The sequence below is a fragment of the Glycine soja genome, chromosome 15 (genome assembly GCF_004193775.1).
Source record: "Glycine soja cultivar W05 chromosome 15, ASM419377v2, whole genome shotgun sequence".
NCBI classification, from domain to species: domain Eukaryota; kingdom Viridiplantae; phylum Streptophyta; class Magnoliopsida; order Fabales; family Fabaceae; genus Glycine; species Glycine soja.
Genome location: NC_041016.1, coordinates 7,611,020 through 7,624,237, shown reverse-complemented (window position 1 = coordinate 7,624,237; position 13,218 = coordinate 7,611,020). Strand labels below are relative to the sequence as shown.

The following is a 13,218-nucleotide window of genomic DNA, read 5'->3' as shown; positions in this document are numbered from 1 at the left end:
CTAATTAAGAATTGAAATGTATCATAAATAATAACATTTTTTTACTTATATACATAAACAAACAATGATGAGAACTTAAAAGTTCAAGACCTAAATAATGTTTTTTTCAGAACAAAGAATGACGCTCCATAGTACTTGAACAATTAAACAATATTTAATCTTTTGTTTTCCTCCAATTTTTAGAAAGATTTGGAGAGAAAGGGACGAAGATTTTAAAATTATATATATATATATATATATATATATATATATATATATATATATATATATATTAATATAATTAAAACTAATTGAACAATACATTCAATGAGAAGATCAGTTAACCTTTCAACCAGATCATGATCATCATTTTGTTTCCTCCACTGGACTAACCAAGCCAATTACCCCAAAAGCGCAGTGGCCACCACCACCAAACAATTTCCTAACTAGCATGTGACCAGTAACTCCTCTTCATCTTCCTCTATATTGCTCTCTACTACTCAGTAACTCTCATCGAATCAAACCATTTTACAGCTTTATCTCCCTACCTTTCCCTTCTCTCTCCCCAAAAACACACACACACACACATACACAAAAGTACAAAACCACTGAGCCTCTCTCTCTCTTATCAGAATCCCATCTCTCTCTTTTTTCTGCATCTCTCCTACACTTTCTTTCTCTTATCTTCCCAAACCCACCAAAAAAGAATCAATTTTTTAATTCCCCAGAAGGAAAAAACAGGAACTTTTTTCTCCCTCAATCCACCCACCCTCTTCTCTCTCTCTATTTCTCAACACACACAAGCACTCCTCTTCATAAAGCCGTGACCTTAGGTGGAATTGGAATTGGAGATCTAGATGTGCCTAATCAGAAGCATGAGATCGCAGTCGCAGCGTGTGGTGCAGGAACAAGAAGAAGCAGAGTGTGTCGGCGACAGCATGCGACAGAGTTGTTGGGCCAACATGCCCCAAGAGCTTCTCCGAGAGGTCCTCTTCAGAATCGAGGCCTCCGAGGACGCGTGGCCGCCGCGGAAGAGCGTTGTCGCCTGCGCCGGCGTTTGCCGCAGCTGGAGACAAATCACCATAGACATTGTCAAAACACCCGAACTCTCCTCCAAGATCACCTTCCCCATTTCTGTTAAACAGGTTGCTCCACCACCCCTTTCCCCTTACTTCATCTTTTGCCTCAAATTTTTCATGGGCGTTGCTCAAAATTAAATTTTTATTCAATTTAATTTCTATTCAGTTTACAAAATTTTACACCGGAGATGAAAGGATGATTGAGTGGTTAGAAAAGAAGGAAAGGGAAGAAAAGTCGCGCGTGAATCCTCTTGCTAATAAAAAACTAACCGTTAACATTTCTCCATAAATAAATAAAAAAACAAAATTTACACCGTTAATTACAGTTGTTGTGATATAACTTGTAAGATAGTCATGGCAAATGTTTAACTATTCGTTTGATCTCTGAACTTCCACCATTTATTTTTTACTTTTTGGTCTCTATACCTACAACACGGTATAGTTTCTTACGCATGCACTTTTAATTTTTGTTTTTGATTTGGTTTGGTTTCTGCCGTCAACTGTGTCTTAACTACATTAACTAACAACGCCATAAATAGGAATTGGAGGGTGTAAAATGGTCAATTTTTTTTATTAACAACTGTAAGAAAATTTCTGGTAGTTTTACGTGACGAAATTAAGACACGATTGACAGCAAAGATCAAAAGAAAATTAAAAGTGTATGAATAAGGACTAAAGCATGTAATTTTTAGGTGTAAAGACCAAACCTTAAAAATGATATAGGTATAGCTATAATTAAACCTGTTACAAAAGTCAACAAATTTCATACTTGTCTTTATGTGATTGGATTGAATTTAAGATAATTATTCCAAAAGTGATTAACCTTACAATACATGCTTGTTTACTAGTGAATACACTATTTACTTATTTTCATTTACCTATATACTCTTTTACTTTTCTTTTCATTTTCTGCTCAGTTGGGTGGGTATTTCTTTTTGGCGTTGGGATTAATTTATTAATTGGGTTTGGTATGATTCCTAATATAAGCATGATTGCTTTATTTTCTTGAGTGGGTGCAACGAGGTTTTCTCGTGTAACTTACTGTTTGTCTTGTTGGTTCCTAACATTGTTTTTTGTGAAAATTGATTACGATATTTTTGGCTCGACGTTGTGATGAGTTGTGCTTTAGATTGTTTTATGGTTAAAAAATATTGATGCTGCGGTTAGTCGGTTACCGTTGCGTGAAGGCAAGGGTGAAGGTAATTGTCAACCGACGGGTAGAGACTTGAACTAATGAACTTTTTTTTTTTTGGTTCTTTCACTTTTGATACGTGTCTCTATTAAATATTATTAACTTCCTTTGTTTGGGATATTAATTGATAAGCTGTTCGTGCTTTGCTTCTTCCTTATCTTTTTATGACATATAGGGATATAGTACTTATATATTGATTGGGTTCTTTGAGCTTTGCTGATGGTCTCAAGTTTGAGTTCTAAGTATGCAACTGTTTTAGAAACTTAAAGGGAAAACTTTACTGCCTATGGTGGTTTTATCTGACTTAAGCAATGAAGATTTTTTATCCCAGTTTCTCTTTCATTATTTTTAACACTATCTCCTGTGGAAAAGAAAGTGTTAAATTCCTGCTTATCATGTATAAATATCTCTAAATGTTCTTCTTATCCTTGGGAAAAATTGTGATTTTGGTTGGTCTATCGTATTTGTGGATATTTTTGGGTTTTTGGCATAATTCTAGATACGCTTTTCTCCTTTCCATCACTATGATTGAATGTTCTATATTACTTCCTGATAGGCTGGGACCACTATATAGTGATGTCAATTTTATAAATATTATGAACATTACATGGGAATTTACTCTCTAATTCCTTCCACAACATTTTAAAGGACCACTTTTAGTGGCATCTGGGTATTGTCACTGTTATTATTGGCATACTTTGTGCATCTTACAATGAGTTGTGTTTTCTTATGCTGCCTAGTTGTTCTAATTCAATTATCTTCTACTAGTTTAGGTGGGATATATTATGTTTTGGTTGGGTAGTGGCCATTGTCATATATAATATACCTGCTAAAAAAGATTTAAGGAGAGGTCACTCTTTTGGGCATATTGAGGGGTACCAGAAGATGCTCTTTGGTGTGGAATGCTTTGATTTGTTTTTATTTCCCTACTCTCCATGGTTTTGCTCTGAAGATTCCCTTGTTAGTAGGAAAGGCATGATGCTTGAATGTGACCAGTGTTCTTGTCTTTTATTACTGAGTATTTCATTGTATTGTTTTCCTGCCCTCTGGCCTTACTTTAACATGTTTTTATTGGCGAATAAATTTGGCAGCCTGGCCCAAGGGAGAATCTCCTACGATGCTTTATAAAGCGCAACCGTTCCAGCCAAACATACTATTTGTATCTCAGTTTAACCAATAGTGAGTATATAATAAAACTTGTGGTTGAGTCTTCCTGTAAAAATTTTAGTTTCTTTGTTTTCCCCCTTTATTTAGCTTCTAATCCTAAGTGAGTGTGGTCTTCAATTCAGCACTAGCTGAAGATGGGAAGTTCCTTCTTGCTGCACGCAAATGCAGACGTCCAACCTGCACAGATTATATCATCTCTCTTGATGCAGATGATATGTCAAAGGGAAGCAACTCCTATGTTGGGAAACTAAGGTGTGATGCTAATTGGGTACTGTGGCTATTATTGTTGTCTTGTTTATTAGTGCAAAGACTTATACTTTTTTCTTCCCCTTATAACCAGATCAAATTTTCTTGGAACAAAGTTCACAATCTATGATGGCCAGCCACCTCATGCAGGAGCAAAGATTATGAAAAGTCGCTCCACAAGGCTGGTGAATCTAAAGCAAGTTTCACCCAAGGTCCCTACAGGAAACTATCCAGTGGCCCATATTTCATATGAATTGAATGTGCTTGGCTCAAGGTAAGCTTTATGTATTGCAATTGTTGCAGATCTTCATGCATTAAATCAACTGATTTCTTGGCATAAATTTTACCTGTCATCCATAGTTTCCTTCGGTGGACATTAGTGCTTTGACTTTGAGCAGCCGAAGTGTTTTCTGAAAATATATCAGCTTACAATGTATTCTTTTTATATTCCTACCATGCTATACTTACAATCTATATACAACTAGCAGGGGGCCTAGGAGAATGCATTGTGTCATGGATTCCATTCCTGCCGCTGCAATTGAACCTGGAGGTGTAGCTCCTGTACAGACTGAGTTTTCTCTTAACAACATAGACATGTTTCCTTCATTCCCCTTTTTTCGATCAAAATCAAATCGTGTGGAAAATTCCGTGTCTGGACCATTGGTTGATCAAAAGGATGGGATGCTAGTGTTGAAAAACAAGGCCCCTAGGTGGCATGAGCAGCTGCAATGTTGGTGCCTGAACTTTCATGGACGGGTGACAATTGCCTCAGTTAAAAACTTTCAGCTGGTGGCTTCTGCAGAAAACAGACCTGCTGGACCAGAACATGATAAGATCATCCTCCAATTTGGAAAAGTTGGGAAGGATTTGTTTACAATGGATTACCGGTTCCCTATCTCAGCATTTCAGGCATTTGCAATCTGCCTCAGCAGTTTTGATACCAAGATTGCTTGTGAATGACATGTTTAAACAGGTATTCATTGCATTAGGAACTTAAAAAACATGAGTTTTCATTCGATACTTTCTATTTTTCATCCTTAAGAATTTTTTCCATTAATTTTCTGGGGTGGGAGCTTTGTGACATATGCCCTCTTTCTATTATTTTTAATGATTGCCACATTTTATGACCGTATGAGAGGATAACTACCTGAAAACCTAATTAGTCACTCCATCTAGCATAGCAACACTTATCTCAACTCCAATTTTATGGCTAGTGCTTTATTCCATTTGTAGTTTCTTTGGTTTGCCAATTGACCATGTTTGCTCCTTGTTTGTCAGTTTCAATCCAGATTATATAGGTATGTCTCTTGCTGCCGGGAGAAGTATGGTTTGAAGGTCACTTGTTGGGAAGCAGACAGATGAAAAATGTTTGTCAGGGTAAAGATTGGTTGGATGGGTGTTGAACTAAAATCAAAAGGAGCATTCAGTTTCTGGGATCACAATTCACCAGCTCTTGGGAATGTTACTTGGAACTTCTCCACCATCACCCCACAAAGCAAAGCACAAAAACGGGAAAAATACATTTATTCAGACCCCCTTGTACATAAATTCTCCATTTTTTTTCTTTCAACAATTTGGTTGTTTATTGTAATATAGAAATGGTTGTTTAAAACATGTCCCCGCTAGACATGTTTTGTTAATGAGACTACTAGCTTTCAACTTATCCTTTCATGAGAACATGTGTTGGGGGGACTACTTGCAAGAGCACAAGCAACTTGCTATGTGCAACTCCTTTCGTTACGTAATCCACTCTTGACGTGGTTTTTTTCCAAAACAGTAACACACTGTTCTAATAGTGCATGTCACGAGGGATAATTGCCACTGTCTGTATTCTCTTGACTGAGGAATAAACCTTCCTTGGCTTTGTATAACAGATTATGTTATATTTACAAATTATAACCACTGTCTTTATTAAAAAAAATAAAATATTAAGAATATGTAAATTTAAAGTATCGACAAAGAAAAACTGATTCCAACCAGAGGTAGCAAAACAGGCTATCTGACTATTTGACTATGCTGATTGTTTCATATTTCAAACCTTGTAACGATATTTTATGGCTTTTAGCTGGTTTTTGCTAGCTAAACCTAAAAATGCTTGCATTTAATTCGGGTTTAACATTTAAAAGTTTAAATCTTACATTTTATTTGACGAGTTTAGACTGACTCGGCTAGCTTAACTTATTTGTCACCTCTATCAACCACCACCCGGTGTGAATTCTCTCATAGTTGCACACTGCAACGATAAGAGGCGGGCAATTGAGGAAAATTACCTTAACAAATTATTATTAAAGATATATAAGAATTTGAATAATATGATTTTAAAAAAATTATAACAGTGTCTGCTTGTTCATGTTGCACGAATTGGAATACAAATGGACGAACAAAAAGTCAGGAAATTCAGTCAAATAAAATGTCATGAGTTTTGCAATGAAGATACATAAATGTCATTACAAGTTTTAAATTTGAAACAAAATTGTCGTAGAATGATGTGTGTAGTGTGGTTGAACATCTTTATTATAACTATTGATTAGCCAAGTTTCTTAGTCAGCATATTGGCTCAATGTGACTTAGACGGGAGTTTTTTAATTGTAAAACTTTATAACGAAGACTTTTTTAATGTAACAATGTTTAGGTCTCAAGTTTATAGCTGTTAAAAAAAAAGGCCCCTCAAGTTTAAAATGCTTAGGAACAAGTTACTAATGTGAAGGCTTTCAAGAGAGTTGATTTTAATCTATGGAAGGAGTTTGATTCATTTTATCTTGTTAATTAATTGAATTAATTTTTTTTATAAGTGTTATTTAAAAGTTTATTCAAGCAAGTTCTTCTGCAAGTACTTATTTAGAAATTAGTGTAAAATTACATCAATTTGATAAATAAAAAATATATCAGTGTATCTTTTTATTTTAAGTTCAAAGTTGTTATTATGATTTTCTACCTTGGCTATCAATTCAATGCAAAAATTGGCCTGAAATTATCTTATCCATATAAAAAAACTAATTCTAATCAATTTTTCAAAAACTTTTCTTAACTAGATTGTTTAATGTCATTCATAATTGAATAGGATTCCCTTGATAGAATTGAAAATTTTGGATGAATAAATAATCAGTGTGTAAATTTGTACCTTATTTTCAAAATATTAAACATGATATATATAGAGAGGAAGGATCGACTTATTCCAAAAATAATCTTGAGAAAGTTATTCCTCATTCTCATAATTCATTTTCTTGAAATTTAGTGATAATAGTGAATCGTTAATCTTAACAATTAAATTTCAAAAAAATAAATGATTAAGATGAAGAGTAACTCTTGGAGGAATTAACAGTTGCTTGATTGCTTTCATGAGCGCTATCCATAAACGGTAACTACCACAGAATGATGCACTATGATAATTGCTAGGCAGCAATGCAAGACAAACTTGATTCCTCTTGGTGCAACTAATATTATTGTGTAGAATTGGAAAGGAGTTAGAATTAGAGAGACTACTATGAAGAAGATCACATACTAACACTTAACAGCTACTGTATACAATGCATTAATACTCCTTCATTTCAAAATATGATTAATTTTAGAGGAAAAAAACTTGCTTCATACCATCTGATAGTTAAATAAAATTCAGAAAATATTAATTAAATTTTCTTAAAATTAAAGATATTTTATAACTTCCACAATTATTATGTAAAATTCTAATCAACTGATATTTTAAAATGAGATGTTTAAAACTGGTGCTTATTAAGCTAAGTAATATTGACCAGAAATGTATACCACATGAGCACAAATGACAAAAAGGCAATCTGCCACCCACCTGGCTACATTATAAGGAATAACTATAAGGTCTCTGCTTAGAATAAACAAGGAAAAGGGATCCTCATATTATGCTTACAAAATAACCTGTCCTCAATCTCATCCCATGCACTGATGCAAGGGTAGTATAATAATAACTAATTGTTATATACATGATTATCATAGATTACAAATTTACAACCATTAGGCTGCTTGCATGCTCACAGTTGAATCACGGCTCATAACCACGGCGGATTCAGCACCTACTTCCTCCTCAGCAGGTAGATCATCTGAATGCAGTTCCGGTTGCTTAAGGCTCCGGACAAACTCAGTGAACAAAGGAAAATGCTCTGGAGAGAAGAATGATGCTCCCATTCTATGATATGTGAACAAGTCCAATACATTATCTCCAGATAAATTCTTCTTAATTTGTTCAAACCCCCCTGGAACACCAGATTCAGACGAATTTTGACCTGAAACCTGAACCTCATGCTTTTTGCAAGCTTCCATAATTTGTGCAAGTAGCAACTCAGGGCTAGAATGGTTTTCCTTTGGTTGGTTCGCGTCCGAAAGGTCCATGCCAGGTAATATAATTTTGCACGAGTTCCGAGCAAACATCTGTGCAACTGGTCCATAGCCATCCCTGTTAACTGTGTTATAGAACCCTGCTGTTAGCTCTGAAGGATGGGATCGAGTTCCATACCAAGAGTGCATAAGAGGGATTTTTCCATAGATCGCCACTCCAGAGTCACCAAAAGTTGAAGATGCTAATGAAAGGAGGCAGTCTCCATGAGCTATGAGCTGATTGGAATACCAAGAGAGGAAGAAGTCCCCATAAGTAGACTCCCAAGAAGCCCCATCATTGAAGAAGCCATTGTATGGGGGCTGGTCATAGATAGGTGCATCATGAGGACCACCAAGCCCCCACAGAGGATTTCCAGATGCTTCAGCATGTTGCTTGAGAAAGCTGAGCATGTTTTGGTCATAACACTGGAATTCCCCAGCACCTTGAGTTTTACCATTACTCGGCAGCCAGTGGTGAGATGGATAACGTAGCTCACCATCTGGTCCTAAACCCATGGAAATGCTCTGTAATATGGCAAGAAATGAGGAAATTGTTAGTCATATATCATATATATAATCTGAAGGTGGATATGTATTAATTAGCATATATAAGTGGTCCTAGAATGCAGAATTTTTACCGTGATTGTAGAGCCCATGAATGGAGAGAATGAAGACTTGAAGCTCTCACAGAAACTCTGGTACACTTGGACTGGAGTCTTCCCATCAAGAACAGGAAGATTATCAACTGCCATGGACAGGCATTCTTTATAATGCTGTCCTGACCTATCTGTGAAGAAAATACTGGGTTGAGATTCACCAATCTGAGATACCCATTTAGGTAGGGGGATATTTGGTTTCTTAGACCCATGAAAGCAAAGAGACACATGAAGCTTGAGACCCACTTTCTGGACCATCTCAGCAATAGCAAGATAGCCTGACCAGTCATATTGTCCCATGGCATCTTTCTCAACAATTCCCCACCAAATAGGGAGCTCAACACCTTCAACTCCTAAGAGCTTCAAAGCTTTTAGGCCAGCTGAAATTGCTCTAGCATGGTTTATTGAATTGCAGGCATAAGAAACTGCATCTAGGGGAAGCCCCACAAATAATCTTAAACCATTTGCCTGCAACATATTATTTCAAGCATGTCAGTTACCTTCTAATGCCTTCAGCTAGTCATAAGAAGCTGGGTATTTGACCACCTAACATGTGACATAACTACATGAGATTTGACTAAAGCGGAGTAATAAAATCTTTCTATGAGAGATGCAGGACTTACATCTAGAATTTACTAAACCTCTAGCATGTAAATTCCATTCAGACACTAATCCGTGTCTCATGGTTCTCAAAATGTAATCACTAATCAGAGCTAACAAAAGAATAAAAGTTCACAATTGCTCCTTTAACTGGATGAATAGGTTATCCATTATCAAGGAAATTTTCCCAGGCAAAATATCCACAATCAGGGTTATTTTTGCCAAAATCATCCCAACCACCGCTCCAAATAAAAATCTACTACGGATAATTACTCAAATTTACCAGATGACAAATTCAAGGCAAAATTATTTACCACCCCATAAATATATTAAAATTCTCAAAATGGTTGACTTCATTATTTACCCCAACTTTGTAAATGAAGAATTTAACTAAATAACTCAGACACCCTTGATATTTTCATGTAATTTCAAACTAAAAGATACAAACTTCAAGTCAAACCAATCATAAAAACTATTATCAATTAATTATTTAATTAACCGTTTCCTTCAGAATCAAACACAAAATAACAATTCCCAATTTCCCCCCATAGTACATGAAAAACAAAACACAAAACTCACCATTTTGGATCTTGTTCCAATCCCAGAAGGCTTCTTCTCCTCTCTAACGGGTTCAGTCTGAAGAGCCCTCAAAGTGAAGCTAATCCCAGCCTTCTCCCACCGTATATTATTCCTACCAAAACTAACTCTATCATTCAAAGCCCTTAAATTGTTCTTAAGATTGCAAAATCCAACTTCCCTAGATGCCAATTCCGACGCTCCCAGATTCGCTTGAGAGCTTCCAATCACCGAAACCTCCATATCCAACAAGAACAGAAAAACGTAATAATCAAACCTAAAAATCCGCTTACCAAACGAATCGAAAATCTAGTGTTTTCAGGATACCCACTTAAGGTTTTCAGCAAAATTGACGCAGAAAATAATGGGATTCAAAGAAAGGAGAGATTTTGAAGATGGGAAAAATAGATATGGGAAAGGTGCATATATAGGATGTGGAACCCGAAACGCGCTTTTTTTTTTTTTTTTTAAAACAATGTGCCACGTGCCCTCGTGATAGGAAACCAAAGTAGAGCCGCAGAATAGTACTATTGTTGATTATTTTTATACATATATAAAAATAAAAATATCAAAATATTAAGGGCCCCAAACAAATCCTCATCATTATTCTACCAACAAAAAATCATCATCATTGAGTTTATAATTCTGAAAAAGAATAACAATTAGTATATAGCAAAGACTATAAGTAAGGTAAGTAACCAATATTAGGTTGGTTGAAGTAGATTTGATCCATGATGTTTTTTTTAGGTAAAAAAAAAGAAGCTATGATGTTTTAAATATATGTTTTATAAGAGAACAATATAAGAACAAAAATTAAATAAATTTATTTCAAAGTTAGAATTTCTTGATGTATAAGTTAATCGGTAAAATTTTTATCATATTAACTTTTTCAAAAATTAAATTTTAATTTATGAGAGAAACTTATTTATTTATTTATTTTTCTCTTTCAAGTGTTAATAAAAAGATTTCAAACATGAGATTTTGTAGACAAATAAAAATTAAATAAAAATAGATACTCTATTAAAAATTATGAATCATACTTTCTAACAAAAAAAAATAATTATCGACAAAATATGGCAAATTCTTTAAACCTATAATTTAGTATAAAAAAAAGTAAATTAATAATATTCATAAAAAATTGTATCGTGTGCCGTAGATGAGTTGGATATGGCTGGATATAAGGCTAACACACGTAGATTATTGTATTATTACGAAAACAATTGATTATTAATTTGGGGGTCTTTAATTCTTTACTTAGAATGGTAATACGTTTAAAATTATTGATGATATTTGGGACCGACACAAGGGTAGATTCAAATCCCATCACACAAAAGATGTTACATCAGTTATCCAAAACGAATTAATTATGCATGCACTTTTAACTGTTGATATAAATTGTTGTCTTAATTAATAATGTGTGTTTGTATAGAAAAATATGGCAAGTGGCAATTGGATGGTTGAAAAGTACTAGGTGCGTCAAGGTAAAGGGACAAATACAATTTTAGAGTCACAGAATGAATGATAGGTTGTGGATGGGCACAACGCGTGGAGCACACACATAGGGCAATGCTGCGTGTGTGCTGACTCATTTCCCCTGTGCTCTGTGGTGTGGTTTTGGGACATTGTCTTGTGGGGTATTCACATTCAGAATCAGATTCACTTCATTGGTCCGTGTTTCAGGATCTGCTTCTGCTTCTGCAGTTTTGGTTTTGGATCCCTCCTCCTATGACTCGGATCAGAGTGTGCATTTTTTGGATAAGAAAAAAATTGCCTTCCTTTGTTTTTGGTTACAGACAAATCTTGCTAACAGACAGAAACATTGTTTTACATGTACCATGTACCATGTACCATAACACTATGCTGTTGTTTGTTCTCAGCCACACAAAGTTGAATTGAAATGCTCAAAATCCTCCTTGGCATGGCACCCCTCTTGTTTTTGAATTATTATAATAGATAAGGTGGTGGAAGATTTACACAAATGGGAAGTGGTACTAATCTACTAGAAACTACTTAGGATAATGGTGATGTATTGTTAGAGTATATAGCATCATCTATCAGATTGGGTTAGTGGTGATAGATGTGGTGGGGTTGTTACTTGTTATTGAATTAGGGAATGAAGCTTGCTTATTCCTCATTAGACTTTTATTCTTGATTACAGATTAAATTAAGAACTTATTTATGCTTAAAACTGAAAGAGATCTAATTCTAATTCTAAAAGTCAAACAAATAGAAATTTAAATCAGTTGTCCTCTTAGCATTTTGTTTTCATCCTTTTAATTCAAGAATAATCTCTTATGAAAAAAGTAACATTTTTTTTTCTTTTGTATAGTTATTAATTAATTTGAGGCATCATTCTTCAATTGAAATTATTTTTAATCAAGAAAACACAGAAAAAGAGATATGCGATTTGAATTTGTAAAACATATTATATTTGTTGAGTTGTTCTAAAATTTCGTAAATATATTTATTTAATTTTTCAAACTTCTGATGATCACATATAATAATAAAACGATTTAATTTTGTGAAATAACTACTCATGTGTTAGGCACGCACAATTCCTACAAAAAAATGTACACGCTTCATATATATCAAAACTAATAGCTGATAATTGATGAGAAAAGGCTAAGTTGCTTATTCTTTTGGGTATTTGCCAAAATATTGATGAGCGGTTCACTTTGTCTTGTTCTTTTTTATTTTCTTCCAAATACTATGACTTAGCGAGGAACAATTACTCTGAGCCGGAAAAATTGAACAGAGTCTTGTAATTTTGTGACCGCCAATTATTCCGGGGGCGTTAGGCTGATTGATCTTGTTACGTGTCATGATAGTAGACATAATAAACGTGTTTTTGTTTGATTGTTTAATTGAGTACGAGGAAGTAGGGGATACTCTCGAAATCTCCTGTTTGGAGTGTGTTAGAAATAGATAGTATTAATGGTTTTTTTCGTGAATATACCTTTTTTTTCCTTTTTTTTAATTAATATTATTTTATAATTTAATTTCTAATATATACTGCTTAGAAACTTTGTGCTTTAAACAATCAATTTACACTAATTTGCAAATCAACTTCGCCAAGGGACTACTCAGAACAAATAAGATATATAGCTATGTAATGTATAACTAACTCTCTCTTCTTTTTATTTTTTTTTAATTTAAAATATTATAAAATATAAATATTATATTATATAATTTTTTAAATTGATTTTAAAATTACTTATTTATTAAATTAAATTTTATAATTTTGTTTTATAATTTTTTTAAAGTCAACATTAATTTTTTAAAATTACTGATAGTCGACATTGACAACACTCGGAAGACATGTATCTTACACAACATACTATAGATCATCATCAATTTTATCGTATTTATGTTGTAATTG

At 34.1% G+C, this 13,218-nt stretch overlaps 2 protein-coding genes across 4 annotated transcripts; one reads left to right on the top strand and one right to left on the bottom strand.

The window, feature by feature from the left end:
* Positions 1-302: 302 nt before the first annotated feature.
* On the top strand, positions 303-5,534 carry LOC114387245 (tubby-like F-box protein 6). Of its 3 annotated transcripts, none has more exons than XM_028347393.1 (6): positions 303-1,124; positions 3,342-3,429; positions 3,540-3,669; positions 3,758-3,937; positions 4,152-4,636; positions 4,942-5,534. In XM_028347393.1, exons 1-5 carry the CDS (start codon positions 837-839, stop codon positions 4,621-4,623), a joined length of 1,158 nt encoding a protein of 385 aa, XP_028203194.1. In that variant the 5' UTR covers positions 303-836; the 3' UTR covers positions 4,624-4,636; positions 4,942-5,534. The 3 variants fall into 3 exon arrangements, with proteins under 3 accessions (XP_028203194.1, XP_028203195.1, XP_028203196.1); XM_028347394.1 differs by lacking the exon at positions 303-1,124 and adding an exon at positions 1,146-2,257; XM_028347395.1 differs by lacking the exon at positions 303-1,124 and adding an exon at positions 2,521-2,539.
* Positions 5,535-7,375: 1,841 nt separating this feature from the next.
* LOC114387768 (inactive beta-amylase 9-like) lies at positions 7,376-10,243 on the bottom strand. The gene is made up of 3 exons (XM_028347966.1): positions 9,843-10,243; positions 8,646-9,131; positions 7,376-8,532 (listed from the first exon to the last, which is right to left on the bottom strand). Exons 1-3 carry the CDS (start codon positions 10,080-10,082, stop codon positions 7,648-7,650), a joined length of 1,611 nt encoding a protein of 536 aa, XP_028203767.1. The 5' UTR covers positions 10,083-10,243; the 3' UTR covers positions 7,376-7,647.
* Positions 10,244-13,218: the final 2,975 nt, after the last annotated feature.

Excerpts from the sequence above, each read along its gene's own strand:
- LOC114387245 (XM_028347393.1), top strand. The coding sequence starts at position 837 with ATGTGCCTAATCAGAAGCATGAGATCGCAGTCGCAGCGTGTGGTGCAG. Across the intron at positions 3,430-3,539 it reads GTATCTCAGTTTAACCAATA|CACTAGCTGAAGATGGGAAG; the intron begins GTGAGTATATAA and ends TCTTCAATTCAG. Across the intron at positions 3,670-3,757 it reads TCCTATGTTGGGAAACTAAG|ATCAAATTTTCTTGGAACAA; the intron begins GTGTGATGCTAA and ends CCTTATAACCAG.
- LOC114387768 (XM_028347966.1), bottom strand. The coding sequence starts at position 10,082 with ATGGAGGTTTCGGTGATTGGAAGCTCTCAAGCGAATCTGGGAGCGTCG. Across the intron at positions 9,132-9,842 it reads TTGGAACAAGATCCAAAATG|GCAAATGGTTTAAGATTATT; the intron begins GTGAGTTTTGTG and ends AATATGTTGCAG. Across the intron at positions 8,533-8,645 it reads TCATGGGCTCTACAATCACG|AGCATTTCCATGGGTTTAGG; the intron begins GTAAAAATTCTG and ends GCCATATTACAG.